At 35.5% G+C, this 15673-nt stretch overlaps 2 protein-coding genes and 2 pseudogenes across 10 annotated transcripts; 2 read left to right on the top strand and 2 right to left on the bottom strand.

The window, feature by feature from the left end:
- Positions 1–463: 463 nt before the first annotated feature.
- LOC147569333 (LOW protein: PPR containing protein) lies at positions 464–3432 on the bottom strand. Of its 8 annotated transcripts, XR_015231244.1 has the most exons (5): positions 2795–3408; positions 1463–2558; positions 1194–1296; positions 1027–1090; positions 464–855 (listed from the first exon to the last, which is right to left on the bottom strand). XR_015231244.1 is itself a non-coding variant. In XM_086655823.1 (3 exons), exons 1-3 carry the CDS (start codon positions 3128–3130, stop codon positions 1277–1279), a joined length of 1452 nt encoding a protein of 483 aa, XP_086511949.1. In that variant the 5' UTR covers positions 3131–3432; the 3' UTR covers positions 464–1276. The 8 variants fall into 8 exon arrangements, 3 of the variants coding, with proteins under 3 accessions (XP_086511949.1, XP_086511951.1, XP_086511952.1); XR_015231245.1 differs by lacking the exon at positions 1027–1090 and having other exon boundaries at positions 2795–3409; XR_015231242.1 differs by having other exon boundaries at positions 464–1090.
- Positions 3433–7291: 3859 nt separating this feature from the next.
- LOC147569332 (L-type lectin-domain containing receptor kinase VIII.1 pseudogene) lies at positions 7292–8437 on the top strand (annotated as a pseudogene).
- Positions 8438–9476: 1039 nt separating this feature from the next.
- LOC147569331 (calcium-binding protein KIC pseudogene) lies at positions 9477–10025 on the top strand (annotated as a pseudogene).
- A 518-nt stretch (positions 10026–10543) lies between these two features.
- Positions 10544–14365, bottom strand: LOC147569330 (serine/arginine-rich splicing factor RS31-like). Of its 2 annotated transcripts, none has more exons than XM_086655821.1 (6): positions 14068–14365; positions 13790–13923; positions 11806–11918; positions 11388–11623; positions 11036–11293; positions 10544–10893 (listed from the first exon to the last, which is right to left on the bottom strand). In XM_086655821.1, the coding sequence occupies exons 2-6, from the start codon at positions 13893–13895 to the stop codon at positions 10872–10874; spliced, it is 735 nt and encodes a 244-aa protein (XP_086511947.1). In that variant the 5' UTR covers positions 13896–13923; positions 14068–14365; the 3' UTR covers positions 10544–10871. The 2 variants fall into 2 exon arrangements, with proteins under 2 accessions (XP_086511947.1, XP_086511948.1); XM_086655822.1 differs by having other exon boundaries at positions 11388–11620; positions 14068–14190.
- Between the last annotated feature and the right edge of the window lie 1308 nt (positions 14366–15673).

The raw sequence follows: 15673 nt of genomic DNA, 5'->3' as shown, positions 1-15673 counted from the left end.
AAGGAGGAATTGTTGAGAGATTTCCCTATCATAAATACTAACAAATTACCAATGCATCATTATTATTGACAAGGGAGGGAGGGAGGGAGGAGGGAGGACTCTTTATTTGCCTGCCCCGCTTCCAGATAGATGGAAAAACTTTTTGCCAAAGATAATTTACATGTATTTTTACAATAGGAATATAATCACTAAATAATTCTACTGAAAATTAATTCTTGGATCATTTCGTATTTAACTTTATAAATATTTGAAGAATATAGTTCTCCGTTACAAATTCAAGCATATTTATCACTCCGTAGGTACCATCTCAATTCTCAGGTATCTGATGCCTATTAGCGACCAAAACGCTTTTAGTTTTCATGAGTTCTATGGGAGGAGCTCGGGTAGAAAAAAAAATTACCAAGTAATACGAATAAACTACAGGAAAATAAACAAGAATATCAATTCATCAGAGCAAAATCCCGAAACACCAACTTATCATGACTATTCATTGCACTAAATCAATTTCTTGTTTGCTCTATATATATGTCATAGTTTACAACAACTCACTGTCCAAATTACAGACCTTTGTGAACCAGAACACAAACCAAGGAGGAGCCAGGAGAGGTTTCATTTTAGTCACTAGACTCACTATCTTGTCCAATCATCTGAGTCAGCTTCGTTCAAGTCTTGAACTGTATAATCCGAAGGCTCCCCGACAATCTGTGAGCGATAAGAAAGAGTCATATCAAACCAAACTCAAGCTTCCCTTGATAAAAAGCAGTCTCTATACTGTCCGAGAGAAGTAAGGTGTGGCAGCTGCTTCTTCAGAAAGATAGTATCGATTTGTGAGTGATTCTTGAGATTATTGAAGGCCTGACAACAAAGATAAGAAACTGAGTTTAAGAGGTACCCTTGGCTTCCATATTAATACCAAAGGGAATAAGTTTCTGTGTTTTTCTTGAAATAGAAAGAAGAGCTTCTGCTCTCAAAACTTTCCTTGTAATATGAGTAAGCTGAAATGTCACATTAGAAGGAAGAGGCCACCTCCATATCACCTCCGTTTTAGGAGATGGTGTAGTTTTTTGTAGTGGTTCTAAACGCTGATAAACTGCAATCTACATCAATCCTTTAAACCCATTACAAATCTATAATTCCAGCTTGTCTCGTTAGCTAATCATGGATGGAACCGTCCTTCGAGAAAAATCTTGTACCTTCAGAGTCAATTGTTGCTTCTCATCAATTACCGACAATACAGACTTTAATAACATTTTGGTGTGCTTCATTGATCAAATGATCATCCAATCAGCCCTGATACTGAAATAAGCAGGAATTATGTCAAACGAGTGCACGGTAATGGATAAACAAGACATGTCGAACAATACCTATATCTGTTTGGACAATAATTACATATATGATATGGAAGTTCTAAGTTTGACAACACAAAATTTAGAAATGATACTTATGTAAACTAAAATGATACCTGAAGTGTTTGTCTTGTTAAGCATCTTCATCTCCATATCTTCAGCAGCATCAACCATGCCTTGAGCTTTATAGGCAACGACCATAGTAGAAAATGTGATATGATCGGGCTTACATTTATACTCCTTCATTTTCAAGAACATATCTTCCATTCTACTCACTTCTCCAGCCTTTCCAAAGGCACTGATAACACAATTGAAAAATGGTGTATCGAGAACCACATCAGAGTTATCTATTTGCCTCACGATTGATTCAATTTTCTGTTTAACCCCTGCTTTACTATAAGCACTAACAAGAGAGCAATAAGTAATAGAATTAGGCTTCATTCCTTTATACTTCATTGTCCGAAAGAAATATTCCATCTTTTCGATGTTTCCTACCCTCCCAAATATCTCAATAACAATATTGAACGTAACAATTGTCGGGGAGAAGAACCTTTTCTCCATAAACTCTAATACAGCGACCATTTTCTCGTACATGCCTGCTTTTCCATATGATCTTATCAAGATATTGAATGTCTTTGTGTCTGGATTGACTCCCATATGCTGGAATTCATCGAACCATCTCTCCATTTCCTCGATTTTCCCCGAATTTCCATGAGCCCAAACGAAAGAGTTTAGAGTGAAAACATCAGGCAAGCATCTACCTGTCTCGAGCATATCGCTGAGAGAGTTCTCCATTAAATCGAACATCTCCGCCTTACCATATCCGTCAATTATAGTATTATATAAAACACTACTACACCCAATTCTCAAATATGACATCTCACTAAGAACTTGACTAATTAGATCAAATCGTCGAAGTTTTGTGCAACAATTAACAAGAATCGAATAAGTATAAATATCTGGTTTGCAATCAGAAACAGACTTCATCTCATCGACAGTCCGAAATGCCTCATCGAAGAGACCATTTAGACCATAAGCACCCACTAGTGAAGTATAAACATCAACCGATGGTTTTACCCCTTCGGACAACATTTTCTCAAAAAGTAAGCTTGCAAGTTGAGGTTGCTTGGATTTCCCAAGCATTGTCAAGAGTTTTGCATAAGTTTGGCATCTTGGTTTATACCATCTTTGCCTACGAAGAAGTTCGAAAATCTGCCATTGATAAGAACTTTGATATCATCTTCCAAACTAAGCAAATTAATAGCAATGCAGCTAAAAATCATTACAGTTCATAACTCAATTTTGCTATAAAAATCAAACCCAATTTACATAAAAGTAGAAGAATGAAAGAAAATAGGAAGTAACCCTAAGAGAATTCATCAAGGACATTGAATTATTGAAATATCTAAATAACTGAGAATGCACTAAATTTTTTAAAACCCACTAACCTTGAGAGCAGATTCCCACTGATTATTACTAATAGAATCATCCAAAGCTTCTAAAACTGATTTAGGTGAAAGATTAGTGGACTTAACTGAGTTCACTTTCTTCTCAATAGCTTTAACTGAAGCTTCAGTTCTAAGGATACGAGAAAGGTTTCTCTTTGATTCTTTTTGAAGCCCTCTTGAAGTCTCAGCGTTGGTTTTCCCCATTTTGACCAAGAAAACTGAAAGGTTTGACCTTTTTGAAGGATTTCGAGGTATTTGTTCATGGAAATTGGAATTGAAGATTAAGGAAGATGAAGAAGAGCGTAGATGAGTTAAATCACTGAACTTCAACTCCATTTTGTTCTTTGGATTACCAATTATCAAACTAGTCTTCTGAATAAAAATGTAATTTGGGAGAAAAAGGTTTTAAGAACCAAATGAATCGAGCATAGAAAACCCTAGTTTAGTAAACCCTAAATTTCATCAAAATCATTTTGTAATTAAGAAATAATACTGGAAGCAATTTTAACAAACAGATTTGATTAGGGATAATGGATGAGACTTGAGAGGGCAGGAATTGGTAGAGGAAGGAGGAGAACCTATTAACGGGTTGGCCCGAATTGGGACTATCAGTCGGTAGTCGGTACTAGGGGTGGGAATCGGACGGGCTCGGACTTCAAAGTGTCGGGCTCGGACGGATCGGGCTCGGATAAGCCGAGCCCGAGGTAAGGAGTCGGGCGGATCGGGCCGGACGAAACACGCCATCTAAGTGTCCGTAGCCCGTCCGAGCCCGGCTGCCCGAGCGGGCTCCAACGGGCTCGGGCCGGACGGGCTCGGGCCGGACGGGCTCGGGTTATTTTATTAAAAAAATATAATTAAACCGCCAATATTTCTAATATAAAAAACGATTATTAAATATCATCATCATCATTAAATCTTATATTATTAAAATAATTAACACCATTTCTAATTTAAAAAATAAACAACTTTTTAACCAAAAAAAAATAAACAACTAATATCACACAATTACATTTCTTCTTCATTAACTTACATATCAATCATCATCTTCAACAGTTCAACTCATCATCACCATTAAAGCTTACATCATCAAAAAAATTTACATCTCATTACTTGAAAGATTAAGAAGATACAACTAATTAATACAACTTCCAGAATACAAACCCTAACCCCCCAAAATTCTTAGAAACAAAATTTCTCTCTTCCACAAAAATGCTCACTGACTTCACTGGACTCCAGATCTCACAGGTCATCATCCACCACAAAAAAAAAAAAAAAAAAAAAAATTACAGATCCGAGTACATCTTTGATCATCCAACGACCTCTATCCGATCTATTTGGTCAGACAGATCATAGGTTTGTCTTTGATCTGTCTGATCAAACAGATCTGACTCGTTAGAGTCTGAGATCTTCACATATAAATGATATAATCATAACAAATAATATTATAGACATTATTCATCAGATTACAACCTTAAAAAAAATAAAACATTAAAAATAAAACAAATAACATCATAGATGTGTTCGAAGGCTTAACCGCATCCTTTGATCCGAAGATCATCAGCGTATACCCATCATGAACACATCATCATAGAGATCAGAGGCTTCAACCCACTTTAGTCAACTCGAAAATCACAGAGAGGCTTCACATTAAAATGATATAATCGTTATTCGTTAAGAGTCTACTCGAAGAAGATGTACTAACCATTCTTGAAGTTGAAGCACCGAGGCGAGGACGATCGATCAAAGGGACTTCGAGTTCGAGTTTAACCCTAATTCTTTAATGGTGGTTTTTAATGGAGTAAGGGTTAAGGGTTAACAGAAAGAGAGAGAGAGGGGCGGAAGAGAGAGAGAGAGCGGCGGACAGAGAGAGAGCTAGGGTTTCGAATGAGCTAGGGTTTTGGCTGAGAAATGAGGGGTATATATAGGCCTATACGATTTAATCCAACGGCTGAGATATTATGTAATCTCAGCCGTTGGATTCAACAAAAACACGCGGATCCTTCGGGCTGGTCGACGGGCTACCCTTCGAGCTATACTAACGGGTAAAAAGTCGGGCTACACATACGGAAATCCTATCGGGCCGGGCTTCGGACGGGTTATACGGGCCGGGACTCGGAATTGAGAACCTGACCGAGCCCGGCCCTATTAGCCCGATCTATCGGGCCAGGCTAACCCGGCTCGGGGTGCTTTCGGTCAGCGGTCACTCACGGTTCGGGCCGAACGGGCCGGACCGCGGGATTTCGGACCGTTTTCCCAGCCCTAGTCGGTACAATGGAAATAACGGTATTGTTAGTAATAGTGTAAAACTATTGTCATTTTTCTTCATATTTTATAAAGTTTACGTTTTTTTAATTTGCAAAGCTTTTTATCCTTAAATCACTATTTTACATATTCGGTGGAAGGAAAATAACTCAGTATAAGAATCAAGAATGGTTGTGTAGTAAGATTGAACCTGTTCAAAAAAAAAATTTGTTGCATGGCCTAAATTTGGACAAACATAATCAAATAAATCCATGTACAAGAACTTCCAATAAGAAGGTGTTTAAAGATCTTAAAAATGGTTTTGAACTAATAACGCTGATTTTTAATGTTCTTAAAAAAAACTCTAAATCAATAACAACGAACTTCAAAGATCTTAAAAAATTTGAAGATCTAATTAAAGGTCTGAAGGAATAACCTCCATTAACAAAACAAACAAAATAGTATAAGAAAAAAAAGGGTTATTTCCCTGATAGCCCCCAACTTTGTGACCGGCTTCCTGCCTAGCCCCTACTTTATCAAAAATACCTAAATGACTCCCTTTTTCAGATTTTGTTATAACACCGTTAACTAGTCATCACCTCTCTCTCATCCAACTCATCGGCTCTCTCTGCCGCCTCATCTTCATGGGCGAAGGTCGCCGGCCGACCAATTTTCCGGTCGACGACCTTCAAACATTAAAAAAAACTAAATATTTTTTGATAAATTAGGCGACCTTTACCAGTGAAGATGATCAACAGGGTGTTTTTGATAAATTAGGAGGCCAGACAAGAAGCTGGTCACAAAGTTGGGAGCTATTTGAAAAAGAACCCAAAATAATCAGAAGTCGAAGTCTTCATCTATTAAAAGCCACAAAAGAAAACGTGAAATGCACAAATTAAACTATCATAAAATAGCAAGCCTCAAAAACAAATGACAAGTGTCTTTGGATAGTTCTAGAAAAGAAGGAGTGATAGATATAATTAAAAGCTTTTTCTTTTGTTTTAAGAAAGTGGTAGATATTATTGTTCTCCATTACTGGAGATGTAAGGAAATGCCTCAATATCTATCACCCACATAAAAAAAAATAAAAACAAACAAGGACTTACTTTTTAATTTTGTATGTGTATGAACATAAGAGCATGCTATCTCAACAAAAAAAAAAATATATAAAAGCACAAATTATGATTTTAATGTCAAAAAAATTAAAATTAACTGTAAATATTGTATTATTTAGGGTTTTCTGAGCCCCCTCACAATTAATTGGTAATTGAGCTTACCCCCTTCAGTAATTGGTAATTGAGCTTACTCCCTTGAATTTAGATTTTTTGTTAAAACTACTAAGGGTATGTTTGTATGTGATAATAAAATCAGAAAGTAAATAATATATAAACAAAATCAATCTTTACTAATCATATTCCTGACCAAATGAAACAATAAAATGAGGTGGAATCCCTAATGTGAATCATATTGAAGAATAGTTGTTCTTAGTAGTGACAATTATTTCACGTACGCCAAACATAACTTTTGTATTTGTATTACTAATAGTAAGCCCAAGGGGGTAAGATCAATTAACCATTATTGAGGGGGGTAAACTCGATTACCAATTAGTGAGGAGGGGATAAGCCCAAAAAACCCAATTATTTATAAAACCATGTTTACAGAATGAGAAGAAGTTGCAGCATCAGAGTAAAAATTAAAAATAAAATTGTAAGTATATCCCTTCACCATGTAATATAGTGCATAGATTAGATTTTCTTTTTGTTGACAAACATAGATTAGACTTTAGAGTTGGATTATGATAAATTTTTGGGTTAATTCCATTTTAGCCCCCTAAAGATGACCAACTCATCAAAATGGCCCCCTAAACCCGCTTCCAATTTGGCTCCCTTTTTCATTTTTCCGTCTCTTATTGTGTTAGACGTTACTGACTTGAGACTTTATTACCAAGAATAGCCCTGCCCATATCTTCTTGTCAACCTAAAATTTGTAAGATCCCAAGACTCATTATAAATGTCAAATCAATTTACTTCTTTCAATTTTCAAAAAACTTACTTTTTTTTTTCTTTCTCCCTTCACATTAATTCTTTAAATCAAATAGGTGCCTTTGAAATTTATTAAAAAAAACAACTGCCTTGATTAATATTTGGATTGAGTTTGATAGGTCAACGAGGAGTTTCAATATCTTTCTTTCATATTCAATTCTTGGCTCAATTCATCCTCTTTTATCTTTCCATCTTGATTTGGATCCTTATGTCAATGATTTTATGCTTTTGGGTTTCTCCAGATCAACTTAGGGTATTACTGAGATTCACAGTATTGATCAATGATGGAATCCCTTTCAATTATTCATTTCCCAGTCTTCTTCATCATCGTTTCCTTCTCTAACATTCTGCTACCAATTCTTCTGAAAAGAACAGTAAGTCTTTTTCTTGCCGTAATCAGCTCTCAAGGAAGAACCAAGTGCAGTAGCAGGTGTTGTAATAACATGAACTTCTTTTCTAGCCCTATTTGCTGAAATTTTTATCTGGGTATTCTTTAAAAGTTTCAAATATATCAAGATAATTGATTCATTAACATCAGACATCATGAAAACCTCAAGAGAATCCAGTTATAAAGATATAAAATTGGCAATTACAAGCTTTAGTCCTACTAATTATTGGTCATGAAGCATTTGGTAATGTTTATTTTCTGATTATGCAAAATACTGGTTAATTAGTTGTTGTTAAAAGATGTAATCATAATGGAGGCCAAGGAAAAGCTGAATCTTTATCGGAGTTATCAATAATTGAAACTTTGAGACATAGAAATCTTTTAAGACTTCAAGATTGATGCCATGTGAAATTCCAGTTGTTTATGATTTTATGCCTAGTGGAAGTCTTGATAAAGTTTTATTTGACTAAAGATTTACCTTCTCATGGCAATACAGAAGAAAGATTTTAGTTAGAGTTGCTTTTGCTTTAGCTTATTTACATTAAGAATGTGAGAATCTAATCATTCAGAGAGATATGAAGACTAGTAATATAATGCTTGATGAAGGTTTTAATGATAGATAGGTGATTTTGGTTTGGCAAGATAAGTTGAACATGATAGATCCCTTGTTGCCACAGTAACAATGGTATAGAGAGAAAAAATAACAGAGTTGGAAAAGTTGGGGTTAGTAGTAGTGATTTAGCAGAATGGTGATAAACTTTACATAGAGAAGATATACTACTTTATGCATCTGTTATTGGACTTGGGAATGAATTTGATGAAGGTTAATGAATTTGATGAAGGTGAAATGAGAAAAGTGATATTGGTGAAGCTCAAATACCCATTGTTCCAAAATCAAAACCTTTAATGGGTTTTACTACTTCTCAACTTCTGATGACTTTACAAGTTAGTGTTTTGATTTTAATGGGATGATAAAAGAGTTAATGTGAAGGGAGAGAGAAGAAAAAAAAAAGTAAATTTTGAAAATTGAAAATAGTAAATTGATTTGACAAGTTTTAATGGCCCCAAATATTTTGAGTTGACAAGAAGATACAGGCAGGGGTATTTATGGTAATAAAATGCCAGCTCACTAAGATGTAGCGGAAAAAGGGACGGAAAAATGAAAAAAAGGGCTAAATTGGAAGTTGGTCATCTTTAGGGGGCCATTTTGGCGAGTTGGTCATCTTTAGGGGGCCAAAATAGAAATAACCCTAAATTTTTGGATCCAAGAAATTGGTGCTAGTAGAATTTGTCAAATTGTCTAAAAGGAAGTTTCTTTTTTTTTTTGTTGAAGATAAAAGGAAGTTTCTTAGAAAGCCCAAATGCTGAGGATATTGGCGTCACGACAAAGCCAAAAAACTTTATCATGCAACCATCAACTTCCCCGTCACATCTTTCAACAAAAAAAAAAAAAAACAAAAAAAACTTCCCCATCACATCTTTCTTCATTACCCCAATACCCACCTTCCTCGAAGCTCTCTCAAATTTTATTAGATTTTCATGGGCTTTATCCCATGGTTTCATCACACCATAAGTTTTCAATAGGTTCCAACTCCTCCAACCCTTGATTTATGGAATGATTGATTTGGAACTATCTATTGATCTAACGACTATAACGCCCTATTATTATTCACTATTAGTATCCTTATATCTATTTTTAAGTTACACAAGTCGGATTCAGATATAATTAAACGATAAACAATGATCCGTGTAGTCAGACAAGATTTAAAGAGTTAATAAACATTTGGTCCGATCTAACGGGTGGATTATAGTAATGAAATCAATCACCGTGGTCCAATATGGGTTGGAGTCAAAACCAAACATAGATCGAGGTAGTCTACTAAATGAACCGTGTAGATTTGAGAAAGAGTATCAACACTTCAATACAACATAACATTGCTCATAGAAAAAGACATGAACCCATTTACACCCTTTATAAAAGCCTAAAAACCCACCAAATCAGAAACAACAAAACAAAGAATTTAATCTTTTTAATTATTGTGCGAGATTTACAGAAAGAAATTAAAACATGGGTGATGATCAGAATTTGACAAAAATTCCAGCAAAAGAGATGAGCAATGAAGTTCAGTATGAAGATTTAGTATCAGTAATGGCAGAGAAATTAGATGTGGAAGGATTTATGAGGGAATTATGTGGTGGGTTTAGGGTTTTAGCTGATAAAGAGAGAGGGTTAATAACATCAGAGAGTTTGAGAAGGAATTCAAAGTATTTGGGTATGGAAGAGATGAGTAAGGAAGAAGCAGAGGATATGGTAAGAGAAGGAGATATTGATGGAGATGGTGGTTTAAATGAGAATGAATTTTGTATATTAATGGTTAGACTTAGTCCTAGTATTATGGAAGATGCTGAATTTTGGCTTCAAAAAGCTCTTGATCATGAACTATTTAATGGTGGTAATTCTTCATTTTAGTTGTTTGTTTGTTTGTTTGTTTGTTTTTACTTGTTTATGATGATGTATTTTAGTTGAATAATTAACTTTCAACTCCATTGTTCATAGTTACCTTCTCTCTCTCTAAGTTAGATGTGTAGATAACTGTATGTTTGTGTATAGATCACAGAGGACATCATGACCTATTGATTAGCCCCTCTGAGTATGTTTTTTTTTTTTCGAAAAATAAATAAATTCAGGACATAAGATTAAACAGTAATCTACCGTCCATCAAGAATGAAAAGACCTACCAAGAAAAGAAAGGGATTAACCTAGAACCATAGAGGAAGTTCTAAATATTAGAAACAAAATTCTTTTGAGCCCTCCAACTCTGGGTCTTGGCAGCAAACATTTTAAAGGACTCTAGAATTGGAGAATGGTATCTGGCAGAAGATGAACTTCTTTTGTTCAAGTAAATAACATAGAAGCTAGTCCCCTCATTCTCATCTAGTTTTGAGTTGGTTATATCATGTGACTTTTTGTAGTTAAGAGAACAATAGTCATTTCATATTATTCAAATAATGAAATCTTAATTTTTAGGTTTAGACAAACCAGATTCATATGATACAACAAAAGAACATGTATTAGCTTCAAAGTACGCCCAAAATCTTAATCTTCTTTAACAATAATTATCTTATAGATTAACACAAAAGTACCTTTTAAGAGAATTTAGAAGTTTAAAATCTCTACCACTCAATAACATATAATGCAAATAATATGAAATATGAAAACCCTTAGTATTTTAGTTTCTTAGACAAGTCATTTAAGCACCAATTACTACTAGTTCGGCACTGTACTCCGAAAAACCTACTCCGAACTACCCACCACTTCATCTCTCTACAAATTCTTCTTTTAACATATACATATCATAAGAGTTGAAATTCCACTACTCCAAGAGCTTATAGTTCCCGACGTCCTTCATCTCCGAACAGGAGAGCGACTGTAACAACATAAAGAGAAGAAAACACAATTAGGCAAAATAATATTTGACAAGCCCAGACCCACTTTCGGACTAATACTTACAGAACTATAAATACAACATTATAAACCCTATAATCATTCAATGCAAGCACATAGCTTACCTCGGATATCTACCATATTCAGGACTCCTGTCCCTGTGATATGACGATGGACCATTGTACCTATCATAGACTGGACTCTGAGCACGTCCATAATCTGGGCTAGGTCGGCTCCTGCGGCGCACAGGACTTCTGGATCTGGAACGTCCATATGGGCTGCCATCACGTGCATAACCTCTTCTTGGGCTCTCACGCACTTCATCACGCTCACCATCATCTTTCAAAGCGTATTCAACTGATATAACTCTATCCAGAAGCTTGCTGCAAATTAAGTCAGGGGCAAATTTGGGGAAGTAAGATATCTCTGACAAACTACCATGGCACCAAACAAATGATTAATAATATCTCCATTTACCTCATGTGGGTACATTCAAGCGCTTTTGTAGCCTCTTCTTGTGTCTCAAACTGTACGAATGCAAAGTTCTTTCTGATTCTCACATGCAAAACCTTACCATACGGTTCGAAGTGCCTTTCAACATCACTGATCCTCGTCTCGACAGGATCAAAGTTTATCACAAAAAGTGTTCTTTTGGGCCTCTGGTTGGCCATTGATCTCGACCCTTCACGATGACGTGAACCACGCTCACCCTGCTGGAAAAGAAATTTAGAAAAGAGAAATCCAAATTAAAAGTAACTATCAGCAGCAGGACCAAAACCTCTGGCCGATATATTACATTACTCCATTTAGGAAAACACCGATACAAATGTAGTGAAACATAAAAATATAACTATAAACGAAGAGAAATCAGAATTGATTGGAACAGAAGAATTACCCTTGACCATTCAACTGAGAGCCTTCGTTTGCTGTAACCAAATGGTGTGTTATCGAGATACCGGATGGCATCATCAGCATCACGCTCGTCATCGAAGTAAACAAAAGCAAACCCTACAGTAACGTAACAAAAGTAAGCAACACTGACAAAGTTATAATGATGAAACGGATACTTTTATATCCAGCTACTAGCTCTTCAATACGGCCAGAAAATTCAGGATTTCATTTCCCTTTCTATTAATAAAGAATACAACACCTGCAAATAGGTGAAGATTGTCTGGTGCACATAAGGATGAATAATGGAGTTGCCTTGCATGATGAACTAAATCAGTCTGATGGCATAAAAGTTATGTCTGTGAAACCATTGCTGAGCACGACAGAGAAGAGATGCATGACAAATCTGAGTTGATTGAAATCCATACAGTATGGAGTGGTGGGCATGGCATTCGATAAAAATTAAACCCAAAGAAGCAGAACTCAGAATTGATAGGCCATTGCTGAGCATGCTTCATATTTCAGAGCATACAGACAGAAATGGCATGTCTGACTTGATTGGTCCATGATCCATCTATGAACAATAGCAGGACGTAGGCATGGCATGTCTGGTTTGACTGATCTGTCTAGGCACATGTCTGGTCTGATTGATCTGTCTAGGCATGGCATGACTGAACCCTTTAGGACCATTCTTGTAAATGCAACTGGAGAAGTAAAGGATGATGATCGAGTGAAGAAAATGCAGTATTCTGTGTGCAAGTAAGGAGCTGTTGATTAGACAGAGAGGAAGGTTTCCTTTGCCATTTAGGGTTTTTTTGCGCAGTATATTGTGAGCAAAGATAGGAGCTTAATAGTGGTTCCTGCGTCAAAACAAGCACTCAAATATCACGGTTGTCTTCTTCAATATATATGGAACATGATGGATGCCAGTTTTTAACCTCTCAAGTATGAAAGAAAGACGGGGTATATATAATACAACTAAACCACGTTACTGAGGCCTAAATTTTCTGTGCTTATTGTCATTTGAAAAGAAAAATTCTAATGCTTATCAATCAAAGGGTGCTTGTTAGGTTGTAAAAATATCATGCGTTGAGAACCATGGAGACAGAAAAGTTTAAATGAGCCAAGAGGAACTTGATGCATCACTCTACTCAACGGATAGATAAAACTATGTTTTCTCCATAGTGTACACAACTCAAGAAAAACCCTCAATTAACTCTTCAGACATGGGAAAAATAAGAAATTCGGGAGCCTAAAGATGTCAGCAAGGCCATTTGAGCAACACCATAATATATCTCTACAACACTTAAATCTTGAAACAGGAACACAACTCACACACTAAGTCCATAGGATGAGAGTCTGAGTCTCTGAGAGATGTACTTAAGTATCAAAAACACTTCTCAGATAATACACTATACGGTGCTGCAACAACTCAAGAATGTGCCCATGCCAAAGCCGAAAACCACTTCTATCTAAAACATCCATCAGTCAGCCAACTCAATGAAAACTCACCCAACAGAAACAACCAAATATATCTTATTTTAGTTTTTCGCCTTATTACAACATCCTAGAGAAGGATCAGAAAACCCCCGGACCTCTTTTAAGAGACCAACAATTAAATTTCTCGATTCCTATAATCCTATCTTATAAACACCAAGAAATTATACCCACTGAGAACACAGCAAAGACTGTATAAATATTAGTAGTATCAAAATCAAGGAAAACACACAATACCCACTTCTGAATACAGATGAATTCCATTAGTACAGCGAACAGTAAGCAATTCAGCTCCTAACTCCAGCATCTTTTACAACAATTAACAAAAATGAAACTAAATCTTTTCTTAAAATCTAGGGTTTCCAGGAGAACTAGTATTCAGTAGATATTACCCATCAAAGGGTAAATCCTCCATAGAGAATCAAGTTAGCACGTATATTAAGTTATTAACAATTGATGGAAAAAATCTTGACGGGATGAAAAATAAATATTACCAGACTTCATATCTACACGCTCAACTCTTCCATATTTGGAGAACAAACGCTCGAGATCAGAATGACGAGTCTCGTACTCAAAATTACCAACGAAAACAGGCCTCATCCTTTTGATTATCTCAACTTCAGAAACCCTAAAATCGATCAGAGAAACAATAAATAAAATCAGACAAAAGGAAACCCTAAACGGAAAATGAACCCTGTAAAACAGAACAGATGAAAAATACGTAAAAACCCTAACTTATAAAAATCAGAACAAGTGAGGAGTAGAAACTTACGAAAGCTGAAACCAGATAGCAAAATTGGCGAAAATCAGACGTAGGTGTTCTTTAAAGGGATATCAAACAGATATCCGATTTTGACGCTTTAGTAGCGTCAAAAAATCCCAAAGAGGTGTCAATTTGTTGACCCAGTTTATCGATTTAGAACCGAACTAAGTTATCTCGGTTCAGGAACAGTAAATAGTTCTAGTCTAAATATCCATTTGGCTCAAATATTAGGTAGCCTCAAATTTAGAGGATGGTTAATTAAGTGTTGCCAAAAGCAATGGACTGTTGTGCTATAGCCCATAAGCATGCAGTTTACTAGTTTGAATATAATCACTCAATTATAAGCAGAGAGATTTGTTGTTTGGATTTCTTCTTCTTTTTCTTGTACTGCACTTTGGACTACGTTTTCAAAAAGAACGTTAAATACAATCGGGACCGGTCTGGACCTAGGCGGGCCGCCTAAGGCCCTCAAATTTAGGGGACCCCAGTATATATAGCATTATGTACGTACATAGTATTACTATATTCATGATTTTGTGCACAATCATATTAAGTTTGTTTGGATAGAAGAATTGGTAGAGTAGTTGATTAGAGAACCAAAGTCAAGGGTTTGACTCTCATGACGTATTTTAAATAATTTTTTCTTTTAAAAAGAGGCACTAAATGAAAAAATGTAGATACCGTGAAACCAATTAAAGTTAGAATGTTAAAAACACCCTATTAATAGGAAATTTAAGAGACAAGTCATAACAAACTTGATTCATGCAAAAGAAAAAAAACATTTAAACTTGATTAACTAGTAACTACTCATGGAAGCCTAAAAGACATAAAAGAACAAAAATCAAGTTAAATACATATTCTTACAAGAATTTAGTTTCTTCTCGTTCTAATTTCTCTTCAAATTAACTTTAATCTCACATTGTTATTTCATTCTCTACAAGGGTTTATCACACAAATTACATAGAGGTAAGTTTTTTGTTCATTTAATTTTTCTTTGTTTTTCATATAGATTGTTTTGACTATTCCGATTATTGTGGCTTCTGCGAAGAGAAGTTTTTCAAAGTTGAAGTTAATCAAGTCTTACTTGCGATCTACCATGTCTCAAAACAGGTTAAATTGATTAGCTTTGTTATATATCGAACATAAATTAGCTGAGAATATTGACAACACAAATCCGATTAATGATTTCGCATCGAAAAATGCAAGAAGAACGGTGTTGAAGTAGTATTTGGTTTATGTATAATTTTAACTTTTATAAACTTTATGAAAAAAATGTCAACTTTTCTATTTTTTTCGACTTAAAGTGTAAGGACCCCCGTCGATACGTTCGTCTAGCCCCCCCCAAAAGTCAGGACCGGTACTGAATACAACAGTCTCAAAACACATGAAAGGAGAACGATATTATTTTACTCTCTACTTGACCTGGCCCAACTTAATAGTTAATCCACGAGTTAAATAAATCCACGAGCTAACGCATGAGCTACAACACTGAAGAAGTTGGTGTTTGTGTTGTAATGATGCTTGAACGTGATTTTGTTGATATTCGTGCTCAAGGTGGTGTTGCTCGGATGAGTGATCCTGGATTGATCAAAGAAATCAGACATGCTATAACAAT

Source organism: Eschscholzia californica, unplaced genomic scaffold, assembly GCF_041429995.1.
Source record: "Eschscholzia californica isolate CP2 unplaced genomic scaffold, dmEscCali1.0.p SCAF_1, whole genome shotgun sequence".
In the NCBI taxonomy this organism is placed as follows: domain Eukaryota; kingdom Viridiplantae; phylum Streptophyta; class Magnoliopsida; order Ranunculales; family Papaveraceae; genus Eschscholzia; species Eschscholzia californica.
The sequence above is the reverse complement of the archived record's forward strand: the minus strand, read 5'-3'. Positions and strand labels throughout refer to the sequence as shown.